Source organism: Apostichopus japonicus, chromosome 15 (assembly GCF_037975245.1).
Source record: "Apostichopus japonicus isolate 1M-3 chromosome 15, ASM3797524v1, whole genome shotgun sequence".
Taxonomy (NCBI): domain Eukaryota; kingdom Metazoa; phylum Echinodermata; class Holothuroidea; order Aspidochirotida; family Stichopodidae; genus Apostichopus; species Apostichopus japonicus.
The window spans coordinates 5,276,094-5,303,099 of NC_092575.1; the positions used below are offsets into that span (position 1 = coordinate 5,276,094).

At 37.7% G+C, this 27,006-nt stretch overlaps 2 protein-coding genes across 3 annotated transcripts; one reads left to right on the top strand and one right to left on the bottom strand.

Annotated features, from left to right (window-relative positions):
* Positions 1–190: 190 nt before the first annotated feature.
* On the bottom strand, positions 191–15,618 carry LOC139981125 (beta-glucuronidase-like). Its single transcript, XM_071993308.1, has 13 exons — positions 15,368–15,618; positions 14,742–15,002; positions 12,579–12,758; positions 11,923–12,086; positions 10,000–10,142; positions 8,877–9,061; positions 7,485–7,613; positions 6,870–7,045; positions 5,869–6,018; positions 4,657–4,753; positions 4,048–4,224; positions 1,598–1,733; positions 191–1,355 (listed from the first exon to the last, which is right to left on the bottom strand). Exons 2-13 carry the CDS (start codon positions 14,985–14,987, stop codon positions 1,219–1,221), a joined length of 1,920 nt encoding a protein of 639 aa, XP_071849409.1. The 5' UTR covers positions 14,988–15,002; positions 15,368–15,618; the 3' UTR covers positions 191–1,218.
* Positions 15,619–18,099: 2,481 nt separating this feature from the next.
* On the top strand, positions 18,100–24,515 carry LOC139981293 (uncharacterized). Of its 2 annotated transcripts, none has more exons than XM_071993551.1 (12): positions 18,100–18,450; positions 19,106–19,168; positions 19,712–19,812; positions 20,658–20,740; positions 20,860–20,939; positions 21,298–21,459; positions 21,661–21,788; positions 22,805–22,878; positions 23,056–23,135; positions 23,411–23,529; positions 23,946–24,040; positions 24,234–24,515. In XM_071993551.1, the coding sequence occupies exons 1-12, from the start codon at positions 18,348–18,350 to the stop codon at positions 24,406–24,408; spliced, it is 1,263 nt and encodes a 420-aa protein (XP_071849652.1). In that variant the 5' UTR covers positions 18,100–18,347; the 3' UTR covers positions 24,409–24,515. The 2 variants fall into 2 exon arrangements, with proteins under 2 accessions (XP_071849652.1, XP_071849653.1); XM_071993552.1 differs by having other exon boundaries at positions 23,949–24,040.
* The last annotated feature ends 2,491 nt before the right edge of the window (positions 24,516–27,006 follow it).

Genomic DNA, 27,006 nt, shown 5'->3' on the forward strand with positions numbered 1-27,006 from the left:
TAAGGAATGAATCATCAATCTCACATTATTACTGGACATTTTCTACGAAGGATTACATAAGTGAGACAAGAAAAAAATAACAAAACAAAATTATTGAAAAGATACCATAATATCAAATATATTGTTTTACAGATACAAAAAAAGTATATGAATGTGATCAAAATTCTACGTATTACGAAGCTCTGCATATATTTCAGTGATTCTACCATTTAATGGACATATAGCCTCAGGCTACGTTATTCAGACCTGTCAACCTGTTTGACCCCAAAGTAGGGAGAATAACATTTTTAAGGGCCAAAAAGGGAGAACAAGGGGAAAAAACGGAGGTTGGTAATTTTCAACTGAAATGATATAAATACTCCTAAATAAGTATAGTCTACTTATGCAATACAGTGAGAGAATCATCCAATCAGTGTTTCTTGTTGTAGTTTACAGCAGCTCGCTTCGCTTTCTACAGGGTTTGTTTAGTAGGCTTCCATTTGAAACAGGGAATAGTGGACTCTGGGTACTGTGACTTCATGGCTAGTATGCTAGATAGAGTCCCATCAAGCTTGAGACTTGACCCACTGTCTGTCTTGTTCTTGCGAACTACACTGAATAGCCTTTCCTGTTCAGCGTTACTGTGGGGAATTACTAAGCATAGGACTAATTGTTGGCTATTTTCAGAAATTTTGCAAGTGATGAAATGTTAAAAAACCAGGAGAATAGAATATGAAACCGGTTGGCCAGGAGATTCGGGTAAAAACCGTGAGTCTCCCGGTAAAACCGGGAGAGTTGACGGGTCTAGTAATTGCCACGTTCCATCTTGGACACATGAAACATGGCAAGCAACTTTACCTGACGTACCTATTACACAAGTAATCACGTCTATATGTTTTGAGTTTTGTGCATTCTTTCACCACCAGCAAATTAAAACAAAAAAGAACAGAAAAGGGGTATCTGCAAACAGCTCATCATCTGCAGCGCAAGAGAATTAGCTGATTCCGTAGTAGTGGCTTCATCACGCTCAGAAATGAACGACTGAGGTGGCTCACACCACACAGGACTCATCGTTTCCACGGTGACACTTCCTTTACGGTTTGAAGTAAAGATGTCCACTTGCTCTTTTCAAGCATTTATTTCCATTTAATTCCTTGTGAGATTTCAGCTCCTTTGTCCTGTTACTTTTATTGCCATTTACAAATAACAATTCCTGCTTTTCTTTTTTCTTCTGACTCATCACATGATAAAATCAGCAAAACAAGACATTGATTCCGTTAATTCCAGGTATCTGGCTCGGAGGATGTGAGCGACGGCCTTCGGTTGTCTCTGCCTGGTAAATATACCCTTCCTGTTTCCGAGAGCTCGTTGAGGCTCTATGCATACAGAGCAAGAGGGGGAAAAGAAGGGAAATGTAAAGCAGATGATATGTTGAACCTGACCAAGCCTAAGAAAAAATATTTTAATCCAATTAGCATCTCAATTACAAAACAAAAGAGAACACAATATTGCAATTATTTATTAATGAACCTTGTAGGAAACAAGTTGAATAATAACAGTAATTGCATATTAAACATGGTGGGTGGGTTTTGGGGGATTACCTAGATAGTAACAATACCTTGTTTTGTCATGAAATCTGCAAAATTCCAGACTAATTCTCCAGTGAGCATGTCGGGCTTCATTGCATCGAATACTTTAAAATGTTCCTTGTACAACTGAACTTGATAATCCTCGGTGTACATCAGAGGAGGATCCTGCCAAAATCATAAAAAAGAGAAATCTAATTCCAAAATAATAATATAATACAGAGTATGGGAAAGCGCAAATATCAGTCAAACTCCTAGCTTCGCGATTTTTGTTTTATTATTGTTGAGATATAAACTATTGCAGCGTATTCATTATATTCACGAAAGTGCACTGTGCAATATTCTTTGATGTTTATACATGTACTCCACTCCACTCATGCAATACTAACACAATGCATTGCCCATTAAACACTGACCTCATTTCATATCTCACATACTTCTGTTACTTTAGTATACCAAATGTTTCAAAGTGTACAGTCAATCCCCTCAGCTATATAAACAATCACCCATTGGTTCACTGGCATTGGCTAATATCACACATCTTCCAAGCAGTCCTCAGTTCTGTTATCTAGGTACCACACAATTCAAAGTGTGCAGTCAACCTCCTCGGATACAAATTATAACCTAGTGATTTACTGGCATCGGCTAATATCACACATCTTCCAAGCAGTCCTCAGTTCCGTTAGCTAGTACCTCACCTTTCAGTGTACTCACTAGCTCCATGAGCTGGTACAATGCACAATCACTGAGTACTCACCTCAGCTAAAATCACAATCCTTCCAAGGATTCTTCAAACTAGTACAACACATTTCAAAGGCTACTCACCCCTGTGCTGATACAATTCATCACATACTGAATACTGACAGCAGCTAATATCACAAACCTCTTCAAGGTCAACCTTCAGCTAGTACCACACATGTACCATGTAATCACCTCCCTAAGCTGTTACAACACATCATCCAGTGTGTATTAACCTCAGCTAATATCTTCTGGGCCCCCTCAATTAGGTAAGCAAGTACCACTCATGTTTCAAAAAGGTATTCACTTCCCTATAAAGCTGATCTTCAATCCATTCACCCAGAGAGTTTTGACCTCAGTTAAGGTGGTCATATTCATTCTTATGTGTACTCAGGTTGTTAGCTAATACCGCACATTTGTCCCTCAAATCCCTTAAAGTGCATCATCCATTAAGAACTAGCCTCTGGTTATACCAAACATGTTCCACGGCGTACTCACCTAAATGAACACCTCTTGCCCCTCCCCTAACCCCCCCCCACCACCTTCACCACCTCAAGACTGCCAGGATGACTCTCCTTAAATGGGTCATAATGCACCGTTAGGTAGTACCAATGTTGTTACGTTGGAATGCGAGAGGTCTCGATAATTAATTTTAACGAGACACAAGCCTGGGTTCGTTTCCGTAAGGTACACAGACAAATTGACGAGTCTAGAGATTTTAAATGAAACGTAAACTATATTGAACAATGGATTTCGAACCAACAACAACAAGTGGTAATTACAAATATATAGAAAATTACTCACAAACTTAACAAGATAGGATACACTTTAAAACACGCTGGTCTCTTCCAACGGCGATATCCCTCAGCGGCCACGACCTTGATGACGACGATTCTCGGTCCGTTGTACCGCGGCGAAGTTTCTCGCGATCCCAGAAACAGCAGTCACCTTCTTTCCGGCGATGCTCCAAATTAGAAGACGGACTTCCAGCCACAATAGAGTGAAGCACAAGTCGAACTTCTCGCCGACTAAATATTACCAGAGTCAGTCCAAAATCAGCTTTATAGCCACTAACTCCTGGCGTAACAAACTTCCTCAACGGAGACAGAAATTCTTCACCTTCTCCGAAATAAACACTGGAAAACTGTAGTTTCACAGCAAAGTCCTCTTCAAACTTCTGAATGGAAGTGTAGAATCAATCTTGTATCGATATCTCAATCCTTCAGAAACTACTGGTAGTTGAGCACTGACGATATATAGTAGAATGGTATAATATGTGTCGTCGCTTGTATTCGTTCAGAAACTGAGAAACTCTCCGATCTGGGCGGGTTTATATACGATTCGCCATGTCAAGAATCATCTAGATCTCTCTCGATACACCTGAGTAACAACGCGACCCGGTTTCTCCATTCTTGGAAGTCCTTTGCATCGCTCGCGAATATTCCAGAGAATCCACGAAGATGCCGTGCACAGCTTACACGCGATTCCACGTAAACCGACGTTAACCCGAGACCAGCGCGTCATCATAAGGAATATACCAGAACAATCGTGTATTATAACATTGTGACACGGTAACCCGACCTAATTTCTCAAATACTGATTTATCACGTAGGCAATTTCAATTACTCTCCACATTATAACATTAGGTTTCTCACTAGCAGTGACTAGCGTTAGGCTACAATGGGCCCTCGTAACAATGTCAACAAGCTTTATATGCCATGAAATGTCCAAGGAGGCTACTCACCGTATGAAAGCCATCTACGGCACCCGCTCCATACTCCGATATGATCATAGGCCTGTGGTAGAAATCGCCCCAGAGTTTGATGAAAGAGGTAAGTTTTGGTGCTATGGAGGTTAAAATACCTGAATCAAAATACCACGCTTGGTATCTGTTAAGGCACATCACGTCTACGTATTGCATCTACCAGACAAAAAAAATAATAGATAAATAACTTTTAGTAACCACTGCAGTGCACGTTACTGTGAACCTGTATTAAAACAAGCCGTGACAATCTTACTAATCCGGCAGTCATACCAGGTTTATCATTATCCTGATGCGTAATGGTAACATTCAAATTAACAACTGGTTACAGACAGTATCATTCATTTATAAACCAAATATATACAACCAGAATTGCATAACATACACCAAAATACATTGGATTGAAATTTGAGTTGTTGGGCTCTCTCTCTCTCTCTTTATCTTGCATAATAAGCTGGGTCTTCTAGAGGAGTAGATCCTCCTTTTAAGCTTAAATGAGCAAAGGTCAAAGGTCAATTGAAATGTGGGGACCTTTAAACTGTTGACCCCCCCCTCTCTCTATATCTTGCATTAATGATGATGCATACATACTACAAGGTCTTCTTGAGGAGTAGATCCTCCTTTTGAACTTGAATGAGCAAAGGTCAAAGGTCTCTTATCAAGGCTTCTCGTATAGTCAATGACACCCCTGAAAGAAAATGGAACAATATGTGCATGAATTGAAGGAGGTAACCTAAACCTTGCGGCAACGCTGACTGTTAGTCACCAGTGTTACCAGAGTTAGCGTTTTTACACTAGATCTAGCGTTTTTGGTCATTTGTGGGGTTCTAGCGCACGTTTTTTCTAATTTGGGTAATTCTACCGTTTTTTGCCTAAAACTAGTTAAATTTACCAAAAATTGACCACTTTTCATATTTTTTAGACAAAATTCTTACTTGGAGACCCATCCAAATTTATTTTGAGTATTTTTGCCCAATCTTCGGAATTTCCTACCGAAAATTTCCATATTTTTTTCAAATTTTCTGGGTCAGACTATCACTCAAATCAACAATTCAAAATCTATTTTGTGATCGGTGACCATCAACCTACGAATCTGTGCTAAATTGACTCCAAACAACACGAATGTTAGGGAAACTACCTTTTAGCGTTTTCTAGGGTTTTATTTCCGCAAATCTAGCGTTTTTTCGTCAACTGTCGCTGGTAACGCTGTTAGTCACTCTCCGTTAATAGTCACACACACACAGACCATCACATGCACTAACATCTAAACAATGCCTACAGCTTTCCACTCTCAATTGTATTTCTGCAGTACACACTGTAAACCATGCATTTAAGCAGGTCAAAAGTTTATATAATCACAGCTTCGATTAAGTTTGTCACGTATGATTTACGGTTCATCGTGCATAGATAAACCAGTTTTACAAACCTGAAAAATTTTTCACCTGACTTTCAATAATTAGTTTACACTTTAACTCAATTCACTCATAATTTTGTACATCTGTGAGGTAGCACGTTCTGCATGTGACTCTTATTCACCATTATGATGAACATTGTGCAAAACTTGTCTAAGGTTTACTACATAGCAACTTTAAAGCACACTTTATCACTTTAATAATACAGGGAATTATAAGTGTGTCTTTAAACGATGCTAGAAGCTTCAGTAAGCTTTTAACGGTCCAATTTAATACATTTTACCTCTACCAGAAATATTCTCTCAATGCAGATGCTTTATTTGCATTGTTCCTTTGTTTTGTTTTGCTTTATGTTTTTGTGATAAAGTTAACTCCCAATGATTATACTTACTTGAAGTATGGACCAGCCTCTGGTATCCCAGAGTTTGGTTCATTGGCTACTGACCACATGACCACAGAGGGCCTGTTTTTATCTCTTCTTACTAACTCAAACATGACGTCACGGTGATGAGAGAGCGACTGATTGCTCATGTAACTTGCCCTGTGTGATAGTAGGGGGGAAAACAATTTGTAGGAAATTAAAATGGAAACCGCAGTCGTTTATTCATATAAGCAGAGTAACTGTAATATTAACATAACAAAAGAAGTTTCAGAATGTCTGAAAAAGTGATGCAATGCCATATTATGAAATATGAGAACCATATCATAGACAGGTCTTCCTGCTTATAGTTCACCATTGTGCTGATATGAAAAGTCTATAGCAAATTATTAAATGATGCAATGTAGAAAACCACAGAAAAAGAGAATTCTAGTTTACAACAACAACACTGAGTAACAATGGCAAATAAATAAACAGTTTTACAATGGAAAATAACTTGAAAACGTATTACTGGGAAGCGTTGGGATTTTATTTCTTCCCCACCCCTACCCCCTCCCCCACCCGCTCTCTTCCCCGTAATCCTAAGACAATGGCAATGCCACTGACCTGTGTGGTTTCAAGTTAACAAGTCCATCCGTTGCAAGCACCAAGACACAATTCTTTTAAATTATATAAATTAATCTGAAAAAAAGGCATTAACAGGATGTCAAATGACAACCTAACAAAGAGCAGATCAGAGGGACAGATAGTGGACAGAGTAGAAGAGCAGTATCCTCAAATTAATAGATTCTGGGATATTATAGGACAATGGTCAAGAAGAAAATGGATGGACAGATGAGATTTGGACTGCAAGATAACAAAAAAAGCTGATGATAAGTTTTACAAAGGATAATAAAAGAAATTGATAATGGACTTCCTCCTAAGGATTAATGAAAATTTTTTTTTGCATCATTTGATAACATTTCTGCTCCAGATGGAAATGACTTCATCCAGAGTATCTGTAAAATACTCACTTTTCAATACCAACTCCCGGACATTCATCGATGACCACAATACCATATTCGTCACACTTATCCATAATTTCTTCGGCATACGGGTAGTGACTCGTCCGGAAAGAATTTGCCCCCAACCATCTCAGAAGGTTGAAGTCCTTAATGATGAGAGGCATGTCCAAGCCTTTACCTCTGACCTGTACGATAAAATGAAGAAAAAAGTAAAATACAAATACGAATACGAGACTAGAGTATATATCAATTATCAAACCCATGCTCTGTTACTGATCTATAAAAGGTTATAACATTAAATGGACAATGACTGATAAAATTCTTTAGGGAGACTTGTCAACACTTTTAGTGATGAGAATGAAATTGTGCTATATAGCAGTAAGTATGCATTCATTATCTGGTATAAGGATTGCTTCTACCCTTCAACTACTCACCAAGTTAGTTTAAGACTAATATCATTACACCAAATTTTGGAGCTACTGTCTTTATGAAAGTTATCTTGCTTCAAGCTACATTGTTTTTGTGTCTGTTATAAAAGGACCCTTGACCTTCATTAACATAAATTCCTTCCCCTTTTTCGCTACAGATGTCCAATCCTGCCTTCTTTATGGTGGTTATACTTACATCGTAGTCTTCATGTTTATTAACTCCATGGAAATAGAAAGATTCGTTGTTTATCAAAAACTTGGTGCCGGCGATGTGAACTGTACGGACGCCGACCGGTAAACGATAGATGTCGTCCCCGTAATGGACCTTCGTGGAAAAGAAAGACAAGTTACGCAATCACTGAATTAAGTCAACTCAAGTGTCCATTTTACTTTTGAAAGTTAATTAAGGTCCATGCATCAATAATAAATGCCAGTTGGTGTCTCCCACGCTCCCCCAAAAACTGATATAAACACCACATACACAAAATGTCTCCAACAACTCTTTCGAAACAAAAATGGGAAACAATAGATATTACTGTTACATCTCATCATCAAGTAACGTCGTACACTGTAACGAAGCTCTCCACAACTCTATTGAATAACATTATTCAGCTATGACTGTCTCACATATGTACCAGAACTAAAACTCCCAAAACATTACTGAAAAACATGCCATAGCAATGCATGTCACACACACAGTATAATAAACACAACCCCTTATGTCTCAACAATAAAAGCCATATACGGTCAGCAATTAGTTAAGAACAGAACAGCACCCCCCCCCCCCCCAATACGATACTGAAGAACACATAGCAGCAATGCCATGCACTACAGGTTGGGCAAAGTGTGAGCAAGTTTACTGCTGCTTGTAAGGTTTGTTTTCAAATACCTATTGATGTAGCTATATGAACCTTATAGCTAGGGAAAATTATCATTTAGATTTACATATTTCGGGTGAGTTTTGTAGGATCTACTTGTGGTATAGCAACAAAACAGATGGACAATATGCATGAATCATTTGTTTTGTCTCAGGAGTTTGTACTAACCACTGTGGTACACCAAAAGCTACAATTCCAGAGAATAATTCAAAGAAATGAACACAGAACGAAAGCAACAACGAACCCAACCTACATTTTTTTCATTCAAAGCACAATTGAAATTATAGAACTTGTCCCAGCCTTCCTCTTGAAACTAACTGAAACACTCACATTGAAACCTACACACACACAAAATACCTTTAACCTCAGACCCTCGAAAACTAATTAGCGTTGAATAGAAACACACTTAAACTCCTGAGTATGTATGTTATTAAAGGTCCCTACAAACATCAAGGAAAGAATCAAAATAATACTGTAAGCTATGGTTCGTTTATTTTCTTTAGGTTCTCCTTCAGAGCATATTGACCTCTAACTTTATCCATTTTCATCTTCCACAACAAAATAAAATAAAAAAGAGTTGAATTTGAGATTTCTGGCAATTTCAAGCAGGTAAAATGTAGGTGCAAGACTGATGACCTTTTGAAGCATGTCACCGATGAAACCATTTAGTTATAAGAAATATACGTATAATAAAAAAATTAGTACTTTACCTCGAGTGTGTACCTGTACCCTGCACTGGTATTCATGGTGTATGGCCACCATAAGTTGACGTTTGGAATGGACAGTACCCCCTTAAGTACATCAGTGATATTTACTAAAGTCCCATTCTTATCCTTGAGCTTCACGCTGATCGCTTTTTCTTTGCCCTTTACTTTCACTTCGTATTGCACGTAGCCTGAAAGAAAAAGAAAAACAAATTAAATACGAAAACACAACTATAAAGCACTTTTTGGCCGGTTGTCTACAATCCAATGGGTTCAATTTTAAAGTCATCCTCCTGTATTTTCATTCTGAATAATTGTGACAAGAATTTCGACTATCTTTTTGATCACATTGAACTATAGGTCAAACTATTCTACCACCATTAACTTCAAGCAAACTGAAATTGGTGTCCATGTTTCATTTCAGAAAAATTCTAAATCTTAAGTCATTTCTAGGTCAAATACTAAAACATGCTTTGTGATTGTTAATGCTTAGAGCACATGGGAGGGGGTGGAGGAGGGGGTGGAGGAGGGGGTGGAGGAGAGGTTGGAGTAGTGATCGGCCAGCTAGGAACCGGTCTGCCATTCTGTCCCGAGGTGCCCTGAAGGTAGTTTACAAGTTCTGGTATCAAAAAGTGCCAATTACCATTTTGTTCACAAACGGTGCTAATAATGGCCTGAGGTACCAAATGAACTCCTTGTTTTAAGGCAACAGCGACAATGAGATCCCTGAGCTTGGGGCAATCTATGACCCGGTTCGCCCCTGGCTCAGAGGGTTGCCTGTGAACTGTTAGTTGTAACCAAGGGCATTTGGTATTCTTTTATATCTTAACATACAAAATAGGCAAAACTTTCACATCCAATTTTGATTTGACTGTCAAGGCAACATAAAGTAGTAGAATTGCTTCAGTCAATTTCATAATTAATAAATTAATTAATTAATAAGTCAATTAATCGTGCAAAACATAACATTACCTCCCTCACATTCCTCTGACAAAATATCAAACTTATATATGAGGTTAAGTTAACTTAATCGAAAGGACCAAAAGATATTGTATAATGCCATGTTAGCTGCGATAGAAACAACTTGGGTAAAATTCTGCCCTTTTTTGCAAGGACTACCAGGGTTTACCTGTTGTTCCTGAAAAGTTGGTTGTCACATCGATATCATCAATGTAGGAAGCCGGCGTGGTGTATAACTTTACGGGACGATGGATCCCAGCATAGTTAAAGAGGTCAAATCCATAGTTTTGAATCCATGGATTTGGCAGTTGTCTGAAAGAACAAAAAGAGCATGAGAAATGGTTCTGTATCTGTAAAAATTGGTTCTATAGAAAATCGAACAAAAGCGTTGAACTTCCACTTCCAAGACGATGCCTATTATGAACAATATCCCTGAGCAGCAATAAAGAATGTTATTGCATATATGCTGGATATAGTGCATGATAATCTGTACTATCTGATACATGATAGAGAAGACTCATAGCAAGTCTAACTATGACATCACAGAGCCACATGTTCCTCTGTCATAAGACGATAGGGTTTATGGTTGGTCTTTCATGTAACAAACTAATCATATATTCCGGACAGCTTTCAGTTCCAATACACCTCCACATCAGGTCATACAATGGAAAGTGGAAACTAAGAACCAGGAATACAGGTGATAAATATACTACAGTTACTGCAGGTGATATATATAGTACGGTGATATATATAGTACAGTTAATGCAGGTGATATATATACTACAGGTAATACAGGTTATATATATGCTACAGTTAATGCAGGTGATAAATATACTACAGGTAATGCAGGTGGAAAATATTCTACAGTTAATGCAGGTAATATAGTACAGTTAATGCAGGTGATAAATATACAACAGTTGATGCAGGTGATAAATATAATACAGTTAATGCAGGTGATAAAAATTCTACAGTTAATGCAGGTGATAAAAATTCTACACTTATTGCAGGTGATAAATATTCTACAGTTAATGCAGGTGATAAATATACTACAATGCAGGTGAAATACAGTTAATGCAGGTGATAAATATTCTACAGTTAATGCAGGTGATATGTATACTACAGTTAATGCAGGTGATAAATATTCTACAGTTAATGCATGTGATAAATATACTGCAATGCAGGTGATATACTACAGTTAATGCAGGTGATAAATATTCTACAGTTAATGCAGGTGATATGTATACTACAGTTTATGCAGGTGATATGTATATACTACAGTTAATGCACCTGTGATAAATATTCTACAGAACTTAATGCAGGTGATAAATATACTACAGTTAATGCGGGTGATAAATATTCTACAGTTAATGCAGGTGATAAATATTCTACAGTTAATGCAGGTGATATGTATACTACAGTTAATGCAGGTGATATGTATATATACTACAGTTAATGCAGGTGATAAATATTCTACAGTTAATGCAGGTGAAATACTACAGTTAATGCAGGTGATAAATGTACTACAGGTAAAGCAGGTGATAAATATACTACAGTTGATGCAGGTGATAAAATACTACAGTTAATGCAGGTGATATACTGTAGATACTACAGTTAATGCAGGTGATAAATATACCACAGTTAATGCAGGTGATATATATACTACCATTAATGCAGATGATATGTATATACTACAGTTAATGCAGGTGATACATATACTACAGTTAATGCAGGTGATACATATACTACCATTAATGCAGATGATATGTATATAGTACAGTTAATGCAGGTGATATATACTACAGTTAATGCAGGAGATATATATATACTACAGTTAGCCAGGTTATTCCAGTGAAGTTATATTAAGCGGAAATATGGATACCCATTCATCCGACATTTTGGCCCATGGCCATCAAAATCCTTTGAGATGTATACAAACATAGCAAACATTGCTCAAAGAACTTCTATAATGGCCCCACAATTTGATTCTCCCGATTATTCCAAGTGTTGGATGCAAGCTGTATCAGTCAATGGTCACTTCAGTCATGACATTTTCTAGTTAGTTGTAGCTCCGACATATACTTCTACTACTCACTCGTCATAGTCAAGGTCTCCCGGGGGCAGTGTTGTTGGCAGCAGTGTATTATTTACGGCGATGGTGACCCTGTTGAGTTTGCCACTTGATAAATATTTAGACACCTCTCCTTCGAATGGTAGATGTCCACCAACATGAGAGAAGGCTTCTTGACCATTAACCCACTGAATAAAATTAACAAGAAATATAAAAGAGGTTAGCAAATATGATTTTTGATTGTTGAGTAGTTAAAAGAAGCCCAAGATTGCTTTATAAAGTTCTATTAACAATTTAGCAGATCAGGCTTCCTGTCTTTGAACACTAAGAGGTATTAGAAGATTTTCAGCTCAGATACTGTAAATCAACATATTTTATTTTTCTGTTTTTTTTGTTAATTTGTTTAACTCTGGGGAGCTAATACTTAAAAAGCTACATGACTAGATTGAAAGCTCCACATTAATCTTGGTACAACCAACCAGATTAGACAGATAAATGGATACCGCATGTAAAATCTAATTCATGTTCAATTCAACTGGCAAAAAAGAGGTTTTCGTTGCCTTCAATGGAGAATGGACGTAACATCATTTGTCCGACAACTGGAATTTTTGCTAATTTGCCAACGTATGTACACAAATGTCCATTAATCAGGCATCACTCTATGTGTGGAAATAACTTACCACCTTCGCATAGTAATGTGCACTCTCCACCCGAAGAACGATTCGCGTGTCGTCGCTGATCCGGAACGGCAGATAAAACTCCTTGTCGTACCAGACCCATCCGATGAATGATCGGAGACTCTCCTCCTGAGTGATGTCATTAAAGCTGGCAGGGACGGGCATATCAATCACAGGGCCGGTCTGAAAGAGGAGGACATCAATGGTAGGCAGCTAACCCCTCCCCCCCCCCCCCCCCGGTCAGTGTAGTGATGCCCTTTAAACACCAAAGTATAAATCACATTGTGTACCTTTTAACAACAAACTATATACAGGGATGTGCTCACACTGGGTGGCACCTGGCGGCTGCGCCCAGCTGTTCTGAATGCCGCCCAGCACAAACAGTTTTAAACATTCCTACCCGGCACTTTTTTTATGATAATTTAACAAATTTTACCATAGCAAAATCTGGGAGAATAAATGGCACAGAATAGGAAAAATAGCACCACCTAAGCATACTTCATGTGAAAAATTTGTCCAATGGGGAGGGGGTACCCCACCCATGAGATCCTTCTCCCAGGGTGTGGATCACACAACCGCACAATCTGCCCGGCATTCAAATATTACTGAGCACATCCCTGTATATATAACATGTACAGTAAATGAAGTGATTAATTCTTCACAATTACCTATGGAGTGATAAAGTCCAGAAGCAACAGATGCCTTTTTTTAAGCAGCGTACAGTACTTACAGAACCTCACGTAGCAGATCACACCTGTGTTAAATATTAATGCAGCTTTTATGTGTTTTTGTTGACAATTTAAATAAACTGCCAAAATATTGTTAATGATTCTAGATTTAAGACACTCTCAACTAAGGAAGCTTAATGAGCAATTAAAAGAATAGTATAGAGAAATTAACTATTTACTAATGAAAGAGGAAACATTCTTATAGAGTAACCTAGTGAAATTTGCATCAAATTCTGAAGTGGGGTTCTCGAGATATTGATAAATGGAATTAAAATTGTTGGAATAATATATCAATTTTTTGGACAATCCTTTTAAATATACAGTTTAATGAAACTGATCTGACAATAAATATGTTTGATCTATGGGGCTTCTTAAAGAAACAGTCCCATATTAATGTAAAAATCAAACTGGTGTTAAAGAGATATATACATTTTCACATTCCACTTCATTATCTGCAACAAGCCTTGAGAAGGTAAGCTAAATATAGTGACTAACTATATATATATAACATGTACAGTAAATGAAATGATTAATTCTTCACAATTACCTAGATGGAGTGATAAAGTCCAGAAGCAACAGCTGCCTTTTTTTTTTTAAAGTGTACGGTATATAAAACACATCACGTAGCAAATTACACCTATGTTAAATATTCATGCAGCTTTTATGTGTTTTGGTTGACAATTTAACTAAACTGCCATAATATTGTAAATGATTCTAGATTTAAGACCCTCTGCAACTATAATGGAAGCTTAATGAGCAATTAAAAGAATAGTATAGAGGACAGTTTAATTATTTACTAATGAAATAGGAAACATTCTATAGAGTAACCTAGTGAAATTTGCACTAAAGTCGGGTTCTGGAGATATTGATAAATGGAAATGAAATTGTTGGAATAATATAGCAATTGTTTGGACAATCCTTTTAAATAAACAGTTTAATTAAACTGACCTCACAATAAATATATTTGATCTTCGGGGCTATTTAAGGAAACAGTCCCATATTAATGTAAAAATCAAACTGGTATTAAAGAGGTACATTTTGCACATTCCATTTCATATTTGCAACAAGCCTTGAGAATTAAGGTAAGCTATGGTGAACTACATTGCAACATGATTTTGTTATCAACTTGGTCACTTACAGTATAGTTACAGTATATATTCTCTAAAAGTTAAGTCAAAAGCAGTTATAGATCAATGTGTATAATCTAGCCAATAAATCCTAGTGTTTACAGGTTTTACAACAACTTATGGAGTCTCCCAAACCAACATGTGGCATCTGGTGGCAATAAGTATTGTTGCTGTCATTTACTGCAACTCATGAACTTTTGGTACTGTCTTGCAAAATGTAATATGCACTGTAGTCCCAGATTTTGATGATATCATGGTAAACCACAAACCTCTACAGTTCAGAGTGAATCAGATCCAATCGTTAGCCTTACCATTGCCAATGGCTGTAGGTACCATTCTTCTGTCATTCCAGCATCTTTACTGGTAGACATATCAGCTCTAAAGTTCCAAACTCCCCCTAACTCGAACACCGTCCTGCTTTCTGAGGATCTTGGGTACAGCATTCCCCTGCTTTTATCTATCTGACCATCATGTTTGGGGGAATCTTGGAGAGAGGCACAAATATGCAGGGTCGTACAGAGGATAACAAGGTGGGCGAGCGAACAGTGGAACAGCATCTTCAGTCCGTGTAGCTAGAATAAGAGAAGAAAGCTGAATTGATTGACTCAATGACATATGCAACAAGAAAATGAGTGGGCTATGGGGGGATTGTTCTCTATGGGTTGTTTTTCAAAATTATTTATTAGCAAAACCTTGCAAGCTTCCACAGTCATAAACTCATGTAGAACTCAGCTTACCGGGCTATACTACAATGCCACATATGATAGATTAACTTTCGATTATTATAAAACCATATAGGCTAGGTCTACATATTATTATTCTTCAATTACTATCGTTAACCTAACAACGAAGAGTATGACAGTCAAGCGTGTAACATTCAAAAAGAAATGTCGCGTAATAGGGCTAGGCCTAGTGCGTTTTATACTGTAAGTATTACCTGGGCTTACGCCTAGCTGCCTGTCTGGACAGTCTTGACACGTACTCTTGCTCAAGGAGATAATACACCAACACAGAGTTAACTATGTATATTTCAAACTGCTCAGTGTTGCTGAAAAAAAACTATATTTACTGGAAGTGACAAGTGATTTCTGTACTCTACGCCATGATATGTGCCACAACCGAACGATCAACCAAGTCGGCAGGCACAGTGTGCTACAGTGATTTCGGTTGTTGTGTTTTGTTTCGCTAAGCTTCAGTGCAGTGGATCGGGAGGCGTTACACAGGTTGCGCAATAGAGGCAGTGAAAGAAAAACCAGAAGGCGAAACGCAGTGAGGTTTCGATGGCTTCATTGCACTATATTTCTGCCTGTAGACCAGAAATAGTATAGTATATATATCTAAAGTTTAGTTTAGTATCCAAGATTTATGACATGAGAAATCGTGCGTTTCAGGCCTCGACAAATGTTTATAAATGTACACACTATTTGGCGACCGTGACTAAAAGTCTACTCGCCAAAAAGAAGGTAAAAATTATACCTGAAAGTTAAACTTTTTTCCACCAAATTACGACTGATGGCATGTAGGAAAATGCCTTTAAAAACTTAAGGAGATGTTTTGCCATTGTTTTGGTATTCTGACTGGTATTCTTCACGTTGTTATGATAACGGACCCAATTTTAACCCACAGCTGCTGGCCTAGAAAACATAAAATTGCACAAAGCCATAGCCAGGTTTGTTCGAGTTGTCCCATAATCATAAACGTGAAGAAAGTGGAACGTTACTTTTAAGGCCTGTCTATGCTGAAACTCAGCTGGTCAAGAAGAGACTACACAACATGAGATCAACCGTACGTAGCAGATCCAGACAGCACAGCTCGTGAACTCACTTCAAAAACTATGATACCGTTTTACACAATTAATTCGCATTGAGATTGGTTATAGTCAAAAATCTAACTAGGTGGCTGTTAAAGTTCATAAACGACGCCTGGTCATTTCCCCAACGAAACTACATCCAAACCTGACATAGCACCGCTGTATGAACAAAGAGTACACCTTTTCGCACGCAATGTACGTGGCGAAACTACAACGAAGTGACACGCTGGAGTCTTTGGAGATTTTTCCGTGCTGAGTCTTGATTGGACTCTACGGATGCCCATAAGCCTATTTCCAATTGCCAACAGCCTCCTATTCTTATGAGGCGTAACGCATATGTTATGTAATAGGCTGATCCGTGGGAGATTATAAAACAAGGTTTCCACAATTTGGCCTCAGGTGACTCCAAATGACCTTTAACTTCCATAACAAACAATAGGCCTCTTGTACTGACCGTGTTACAACTACATACTAAATATGATATTGGTCCAAGCATCCCTTCTTGAAATATCGTATTTACCAGGTTTTCACATTTTGACTCCTAGTGACCCCAAATGAACTTTGACCTCCCAAAAAGCAACAGACTTCTTCTACTCAATGTGGTACTCCTTCACACGAAATACAACATTGATCCAAGCTTCCCTTCTTGAGATATCGTGTTTACAAGTTTTTCACAATTTGACTCCTGATGACCCTAAATGACCTTTGACCTCCTCTAAAAACAATAAGCTTCTTCTACTCAATGGGATACACCTACTCACCAAATATAATAAAATATAAAATAAATAAATACCATATATTAAAGTGGTGTTATCATGAAATAAAACATGCTCAAGAGCACTGTACAAAAGAACTAATACCTGGAATATAAAATTACCAAACTTAAGAAAACCTAAAAGTATTATAACAACAGCATTAAAAGTAAAAATGAAGTAACACAGGGGTATAAACCACAATTAAGAACATAAAAATATAAATATTCATAAAAATGGGCACATTAATGTGAATAAAACAACGAATAAGATTGATGCCCATACTCAAGCCTAAATAGATAAGTTTTCAAATGCTTCGTAAAAGTGTCAATATATGTGATACTTTTCAAGTGATAAGGAAGAGAATTCCAGAGGTTAGGACCTGCTGCACTGAACGAACAATCTCCATATGTGACTTTGGATTGGGATTGGTCCAAGCTTCCCTCTTCAGATATCGTGTTTACAAGCGGGGCGTCACACACACACACACACACACACACACACACGCACGCACTTATCCGCATGCATGACTACAAAGGTTACGATTTTATCGAAACCAAAAAGGCATGAATATTTTGACAGTAAATATATGCGTTCAGCGTTGAGCGTCTCCACCCAGTCCCCCCCCCCCCCCCCCATCAAGCACCCATTTCCCTCATAATCATGGACCAAATCCGTGTTACAGCAGTGCTATGAATTTCCCTCCGAAAAATTTCCATGACATATTTATATGCCATTCGACATAGCCTATAGATCAATATCAAATGACAGATTATCATGTCGAAGTGTAATACTGTGTTCAAGGCACAACAACATGTACATAACTCCTTGTTTGCGACGATTGTGCTAAAAAATCATTTGATTTCGCAACACATGCTCACATACCGTTGCGCCGTTGCAATTCAGTGACTATAGTTACTTATCCCTACACTTTCATACGAAAGTAATTTTAAAAGTCAGTCTTGTTTACGGAAAGGACATAAAGATGCTAAGCAACAACCCACGAGCGTCACCAAAGCCACTGCAAGGGACGCGTCTGCGCGCATCCATCTATAAAACCGTCTACTAATGTTGTACATCACGTAGGCATATCTGTTACAGCGTGTCAACGCTTTGCGGTATACATATGTATATAATTAACGTCACACAGTCAAGAACGTCCAGATGCGCTCTGCTTTCTATAAATAACACGAATTGCGTTATTACAACGCGTATATGCGTATACCTAGACTCTATTGCGTAACAAATAAAACCAACATAGGTTTGTTTACAGTAAACTTACCACGTACTGCACAATCACTTCATATTGATACATACAGCGATCTAGTTGTGTTTTATCTCGAAGAGCTTTCACCATGCTACTACTAGCTATTAATCTAATTCTGACCTTCCTGCCCTTGCTTTACTTTCTCGTTGAAGGATTTACCAACATCATCCGAGACTGGCTAGGTGGAGTCGGTGAGTTCTTGCACCTATTTTCATAAATTTTTGTTCCTATTTTGACAGAATATGTTATTGAAGCATGATCGATGTTTGCTGTCTCCGATATAAACAGGAACTATTCCCCTGTGAATGTTATAACAAATAGTCAAGATCCACGGTGGAAGGGTGAGGGGGGCGGGGTCTTGGTGCGGTAGGGTTGGAACTGGTGATGCCTTTTGTATCATGTTATAGTGTAAGCAATACATAGAAAAGTCCTTGCTGTGTTCATATTATTTTATCGCCTGATAAATTTACGGAAGGGCTATATGCCCGTTCTCGGAAACGATATCCCATTCGAACATTTCTTGGTAGAACTGAATAAGACTAGCATAGCCTACTCGATTCCCGAACTGAGCGGCGAAGCCCGGACCCCAACCCTGTTTTAGTGGCCCATCTAATCCTTGGCCCTGGACCCATAAGTTAATTGTTGCGCAGCTGATCCCAACATTCAAATATAGTCGCCTAGTTGGCAATGGGTTAACCTATAGCGTTTGGATTACGTACGTGTTTTTTTAGGATTAAATACCTCCTGGGATATGTACACTATTGCCATACATCATGTATCATTGTGACACTCGCTTTGCAGGCATAATGCGTGTGACGTCATTGTTGAAATTGTTTTCTTTTCAAGACAACGGCCCCAGGAAGACTATGGCTGAGTTGTTGAGAGAACTGAGGCTTCAGAACCGACGAGGTTAGTTAAAATGATCTAGTCAGTGAGGTATTTATCTTATATTAATTTACTTTATGTTTTCGTTCATATATACATATATACATACATACACACACACACATATATATATATATATATATATATATATATATATGTGTGTGTGTGTATATATATATACATATATGTATATATATATATATATGTATATATATATATGTGTATATATATATATATATATATATATATATATATATATATATATATATATATATATATATATATATATATATATATATATATTTATATAGTTTAAAATGGTACCCTGAATCAATCGAGTAACAACAATATTTCATATCCCTTGTAGATGATTTGGTTATAAGAGCAAGGCTACTATTTCTGTGATTTCTCTTAATAAATGTTGTACAGCTATTTTGTGACAACCTGACTTTCATCTATTCCAATCCCCACTCCCCCAACCCCATCCACCGTAAATAAAGTTATGTTCTATAAAACAGAACCTGTTCACATATACGCTTCCACAACTTTGTTATTCAAAACTTGTAGAGAGGATTCGTGATCGGCAAAGAAGACAAATCCGTCGTCATCTGAAGAAGATCAACAAGAAGCAGACAAGAACTAGATCTAAAGATCTCCATAAGATCGTGGTAATGTCACACATATATTATATTGGCCGGATAGACAACTTGATAATGTCACATATATATTATTAGGGACGAGTGGACACCCCGGTAATGTCACATATATAATATATAGGCCAGTCAGACACCCTGGTAAAGGTTATTACTAATGTAATATATATATATATATATAGTATAAGGGGAGAGCAGATTTATTATTATTATTAACGTACCTAAGAGATACGAATTTCATCTATTAGAAGTTTAATAATAACCCCCTCCCCCCTAAAATAAAAGTATGAAAATGTTTTTATCATTGGCTGTATAAGCGTAAAAAACCTCCTCCATTGTTGCATGAGCCCTACAATTAGATGAAATAATACATGAATATAAACATTAATTTTGCTCACCGCAAAGAATGAAATGAAGTTAATTATTTGATGCTAGCACCCTCTGTTTAAATGTGAATTCTGAAAGAATACTGGCTCCTAAGAACAAAAGCCCTATTCTGTGTTAGGAAGACGTTTGTTTTAACTTCCTTCTACTTAGGTTGTTCGTTTTGCCGATAAGGTATCCAAAGGTGCAAAGAGCCAGGTCTAATAGCCCGGGCAGTCCTAACCACACAGGGTCCCCTAATGTTTTCTAAAATATCTTCCGAAATGAGAAAACAGTGACTAATTTTTAACCCATATTTTCTAAGGCATCTTCCATAATTTTCCAGTGCCCCTATATGACCCCGGGCCCGAGGCTGTACCCCTTGAACCCTCTCTCATCAGGTCGGTTAATTTGTTAGTAACATGCAGTTACAAGTTAAGTGATAAAATGGATTGTCTGTATAGCATCTTCAACTTTTTTGTTTTCCTCTCTGACAGGACCAGACTACCGTAAGGAATGTCCTCATCTGCCTCTTTGATATTTCTCAATCAACCACTGACCTTGGAATGACCTTGACCACGTGAGTACTTTTTATTGGCATTTGCTTCCTTCATAACAATCTATATACTGTTCTGCTATATCGAACTTCCTAACCTAAGCCAGGCACTAATCATGTATGTTTTATTTTGTTGTATATAGCGATAAACAGAAGACCGGAAAGGAACTTGTTCCTTGTCGACCACCGGCCAGTTTACTGAACCTTCGGGTTGATGTTACCGGTGAGTTGTAATATTATGTTTGAATGTTGCCCATGGGAGAGTACAACATGGGAGAGGGGTGGTGGGTGTTGAAAGGGGATGGAGTTTGGGGTAAGGGAGAGATTGGGCGAAAGTTGGATAGAAATTCAAACATCGTTGATTCTCGCTGATATGTTCACAAATCATCAGTTAGTCCTCAAATTTGAAGTATGCTTGAATTTATAAAATAACAAATTTTAATAGATAAAATCTGCCTCGTCTGCTTGCTGTTCTTATGAGACAATAACCCTCAAGATGACTTTATATTATTATGTATTCTTCAATTCCAACATCTTAACATGCGCATTTGACAAACTATTCTGTCTTGTCTTTCCAATAGCTGCATGTGACCTTGCTCGCGTGTTTCAAACCATGCTTGCTGCCGTCCATGCATCACAAATCACCCGTCGGGGACACGTGAGGGATAATTCACCCACAGGACTGGAAGTTGTGGTTTATAGACCTAACCGCTTCTTTCATCGATTGACCCTTGACCTCACAGGTGAGGCAACATCCTTTCAAGTGTATAAGAATTCTTAACTCTGAAGTCGTCAGTTTGTATATTATGAGATACACAGGAAATATATGAAAGACCTTAGATGACAGATGATTGGTTGATTGAGCAGAAAATTACACCAACACAATGAAAAATGAGTAAATTATTGTTGTAAACAGTCCATAATGTAACTTCTATTTTGATTAGTTGCCTGTGACATTGCCCGGATGTTCCAGTCTCCATCTGCTGCCCTCATTTACGTAGATAACAGCAATCCTAGAGTCCTCAACATCCATGCAGAGCTCCTTAATGGTAATGATGGTGTTCAAACACAGGTGAGGATGAATTTGAAATATTAGTTGTTCTTTTTAAATCTCAATACCTGTTTTGCTGATGAATTTCGGAAAACAAACTTCCGAAGAAGATTCGATGTTTCTTATTCTAAATGTAGTCTGCCCAGATGGGATTAATGGAGAAAAGCTATCGCAATCAAAAGAAAGAAATTTATTTTCTGTTACCCTTATGGTGCGAACGATTTGCCGTAAAATCACTGCGACCGCCCATGTCAGCATGTTCATAACACAAATTTAAACAAAATAATCTACACATGCGGCCCGATCAACATTTTAACGCAGTCCTACACTCGTATCGTCCACTTTTTACAATTCCACGGGGGGAATGTCTGAAAACACTTGTTTATTCATTGTAATGGAAGGAAATGACACAATTGTGCAAGCTACATCAGTAAGACCGACAGAAAGATACTATTCAAGAGAAGGGACCTAAGACAGGCTAGCCACGAAAGTGAAAATAGTCCTAGGCTTAACGGTCGTAAACAAAACAGAGAGATTTGATTGGCGCATGATCTGTTGGGCGGGGCTTGCAAATTTGATTGAAGTTTATAGAATCTATCGACTCGTTAAAAAATGTGGCGAAGTTTGTTCAGCTCAAAATTATTAACGACAGATAACTCCATAAAAAATAATGAATGTTGATATGAAAATTGCATAGAACGGTGTCATTTTCATTGAGCTTTAGTGCAGTAAGCTGGAAATGTCAAAGTTTAATTTGGCACACGTACTGAGACCTTAAATACTTGTTTATGACATCTAAATAGAAAGAAAACACATATGAGAAGGTTATTAATATGCAACTGCGTATTCGTCAGTCATTACCAACTGTAGTGTGGTACCTTAACACAGTTATTACACGACTCCGAGGCAGCCACGCAAACTAAGTCTCTCAACCGATTCTACAGTTATGTTTCATAAATTTATAACTGTAAAATGAGTTCGCTTTTTAATGCTTTTTCGAATAAGAAAGTGGATGTTTTTCCTTCAATTGTTGACAGATTGTCGCTGATGAAACAGTTAGTGTGGACAGCGAGAAACAATCTTGTGATGACATCTTTTCTCTCGGAGAAAGGTAAGACAAGACACCAGCTATTTAATGGTTGCATGTTTTACTATTTAATCGAAGAAGCAGATAGTGGGGTTAATTACTCCTTATTAAAAGGATCAGACATGGCTAGCGCCCTCTAATTATAATGCCGACGTTAATAACATAAATGAATTTTATTTCTTTATTTTGTTTACTTTATAGCTGCAACCAACAGCAGACTGACGTCACTACTGGACTGGTCACTTCCAATGAAAGAGACGCTGAGAAAGAAGGTTCTCACGGTAAGCTTAAATAACTTTATTTTCGTATATGGATATACATCACTATAATTCATGTCAATTGCTTCGTATGTTTCCGATATTGTTATATTCTATCTTGTAGCAAGATGTTTAATGTTTTAAAGATATTAAACAGGAATGACAAAACAAATTCCTGAGAAAGGAAATTTACAATAAAAAAAATGAACTTGTTTTGAGGTATGGAACCGTCACCAACCTTCGTAACGTTCTTCACTACTCTAATAAATGTTCATGAGACTAAATTTTTGGCCCAACAGCTTTCCTTTTTGACGAAGATATTGCCAAACTCCCTTACGTCGAACCAATGAGACCGCAACAACTGGTCAAGTGGGAGGAGCTTAGTGACGTAACTGACCAAAGCCTCGCTTTAGATCAGGTACATAGACGAGAAAAATCCTACCATTATTCGAAAAACATTTTTGTTTTGTAGTTTTCTCAGACAATCCTTGAACATACATTTTTTACGATGGTATAAGGGGTGGCCCAAATCTATTAAGAATGAATTATAAAATAAAAGGTAACTTTGTGTTCTTCTTGTCATATAGTGGTGAAGAAATTTGATGATTATGAATACATTTCATATTTTCAGTATTATGATTATTTTTATCATTTTTCTTCTATTTGTGCATCCTTTATATTGCAGTTAAAAATGATGACGTTTGAATAGTTATGAATACAGTTGAATTAATGAATAGTTAATATGATCTTTGCGAACTGATTCCATTAGTACTTTACAATTAATGTGTTTATCAAAAAGTTGAAATTAAATAGTTTATGGAATTTGTCTATCAGCAGGGTGAAGGCTGGGACGTCAACGATATGTTTGCTACAAACCAGGCTGACTTTGGCTTCAAGTCAACCTTCGATGAAACCTTGTCTGAGTATACGTAAGTGGTTTGACGTCTAATATTATATATACCTTATGTAGTTTCTCTTCAATTCATTAACTTTCTATTCGCTCAGGACTGATTTTGAAGTTTGAATAATTGAAACGGAATTATAGTTAGTTTACAGTATGTATTATTCCCCGCCTTTATTTTTGACGATACTTATATGAAATTCGTGTCTTGTCTGCTTCAGGACCTTACTGGTGAAGGAAGCTACACCAGATTATCAGCTCAGATGGGAGAGGGCCTGTAGACTTGCTGATGAGATCGAAGGGAAGAAAAAGGCCGAGCAAGCGAACCGGACCAAACAACCTAAAAAACGTAAAAAGAAAAACCGTCGGCCAAAGAAATCAGGCTGTCCTTATTAATGAAGAGGAGAGAAAACTTATAAAAATAAAATAAAAATAATAATAATTAAAAAAACACATTTTTTTTCTTTCAAGGCCCACTTTTAACGATTTGTCAGTTTTGTCTTGTATTGTACTTTTTTTCGTCTCCAAAAAAAATAAATTAAAATATATGTGTAGTTGAATTGTTTTTGTCTTTATTGTTTTGTAACGTGTACTCCGTCCAGGGAAGATAAGCGGATTCAACCGCGAGCGATCTTGAAAACACCAAAATATTTGCCCATTTTAAAGAATTTTCTAGCTGCTACAGGAAGAAGGTTCAAGTGGTCGAGGTGTGTAATGTAACTGCATCATAAAATACATACATAAACAGCTGACACTCTATGTAAGGATGTGGAAGGAGAACTGTGCAGAAGGCGTGTAATTGTTCTATTCCTGCATTTTCCCTGTCTCTTATCCAGAGGAAAAGTCTTATGCAACTGTTCAATTTAGTATCAGTGAAGTACTTTACAGGGGCGGATCCAGGTTTTTTTGCCAAGGGAGGGGTTTGATCAGGCGTGTATCCAGGAATTTCGAATCTTGGTGGCGCAAATTATTTAAGCGGAGCGCCACTATCAGTTGGCGCGGAGCGTACTATATTTTTTGGGGTTTTGATGCTCCCCAGATCACCGGAAATGGCACTTCCATAGCATGAGAATGACCAACCCGATGTACACTTTGGCCTGAGAACCAAGTATTTCCCAATAGTTTTTTTTTTCATCCATATAACCTTTTTGAAGATTGTCACCCGTCCCACATCATGTTCGACCTCATCGCAGAACCCGTGGATCATTGCTTTTGTGGGTGATTCTACGTCGCGGCGTACAGCATCCGTCAGTTCCACTTTTCAAGTTTTTGAGCCCATTATTTGTTCAGAAAATGACAATTCCTAGCCGTGTAGATAAGTCGGGTTTCCGTGTACAATCTCAGCTAAATTAAAATGACGGTAGTAACTATAAAGCAAAGCGCCACCATCGGTTGGCGCGGATCGCAGGAAATTTTACAAAATGGCAACCCAATAGCAGCCAAAATGGCAGCATCGGTGCCTCTGCAGAGACCCCAAACAGTCATAATTGCAAGGACACCGGGCAACAGAACCCCTAATGATATTTTAGTGGAGTTTAAGTGTTCACTCTCAGCAAAATTGAAATGACTGGAATGGTAAAATTTGCAAGTTTGTTGATGCATGGGCGATAAGTGATGGCCGTCCTAGTGGAAAGGTCTAAGGGGAGGGTGTGTCCCTTTCCAGGTTTGAATATATTGCTCTCAGGACGTGGCTTAGACGCTAATTGGTGCTGTCTTTTCTATTTTCTAAAGCACCAGGAATTACCATTTTGCATGAAGGGGTACAGCCAATACACATTACCTACTTTGAATTGAGTTCGAATTTCACTAGCAGAAATTTGGGTCAAATCACTCAAATTACAATCTTCAACTCGATCCAGAGTAGATCTATACGGGCTCTGTGTGGATCCTGCGAAATACGAGAGTACTGCGTACAAAATAAGTTTTTTTTTAAATTAAAAATACTCAAGGGGGGGGTTAAACTCCAACCCCCCACCTTGGATCCGGCCCCTGCTGTAAATGTTTATGACTCGCGCACATCTAGCTACTGTATATTATTATGCATAGTACTAAAGGAGCCTTAATGTAGCAGAAGCCATACTATCTTCATAGTCCTAGCTTCCTATTTATGATTATGATTATGTTTTACGTTGTTTATCACTTACTGCACAAAAACATAATTTTCCAATGAGCAATTACGTAGCACCATGTATTTACCTAAGGTCCTAACATTTGTTGATAGAAAGTATTGATATTGCATATCTGTACTATGGAGACTTGAACAGCGATTGTAGTGGCGAGTGAATTTTGCGTTTCAGCGAGTCGATTTGTAACCACGGTCGCCAAATAGCGAGTATACATTCAAAATATGTTTTGAGGCCTGAAAACCTTTAAAACATTATTTCTCATGGTAGAAATCGTTGATACTATCATACATGGTATATGGATTTGCCATATTGAGGACAAGAATCCTGTTGCCTGTGAGGTCAAATCTCATTTGAAGTCACTAGAGGTCAAACTCTGAAATCTGTTTACATGATATCTAACGATGGGAATCGTGGATACTTCTTCTACTTGGTGTGTGAAAGCATCACATTATTACACATTATTTTTGGTGGAGGTGTGTATTGCCACGTACAGTAGACTGACCTGTATTTATCTTGTCATAGTGTTATTGTACATCAAAATAGTGGTTCGGGCCATTCATAGTGTGACAGCTATTTCTGGTTAACAAGCAGAAGTCTACAGTGCAATGAAGCCTCATCGAAACCTCAATGCGTTTTGCATTCAACAGGTTGAAAATGGGAATAAAGAACGTCACTTCGCTAACCAAAGACGATTCAGTTATTTGTGGAACAAATATGACTCATAGGCTATATAGATGCATTCCATTCTATTCATATTAAAATGTACGGTGCTTGTCATTTCCTTTATTCTCTCAATTTATTACACTTTTGGCGTTCCACCTTGCAAGTAGTCCAAGTCCGTGTATTGTATAGGCCTATAAGTATAAGG

Bases quoted from the DNA above. Each gene is read 5' to 3' on its own strand.
- LOC139981125 (XM_071993308.1), bottom strand. From the start codon at position 14,987: ATGCTGTTCCACTGTTCGCTCGCCCACCTTGTTATCCTCTGTACGACC. The intron at 10,143-11,922 runs GTGAGTAGTAGA...TTGTTCTTTCAG, and splicing joins GGAGACCTTGACTATGACGA to ACAACTGCCAAATCCATGGA. The intron at 4,754-5,868 runs GTAAGTATAATC...ATTTTCTTTCAG, and splicing joins GAGGCTGGTCCATACTTCAA to GGGTGTCATTGACTATACGA.
- LOC139981293 (XM_071993551.1), top strand. From the start codon at position 18,348: ATGCTACTACTAGCTATTAATCTAATTCTGACCTTCCTGCCCTTGCTT. The intron at 21,460-21,660 runs GTGAGGCAACAT...TATTTTGATTAG, and splicing joins ATTGACCCTTGACCTCACAG to TTGCCTGTGACATTGCCCGG. The intron at 22,879-23,055 runs GTAAGACAAGAC...TTTACTTTATAG, and splicing joins ATCTTTTCTCTCGGAGAAAG to CTGCAACCAACAGCAGACTG.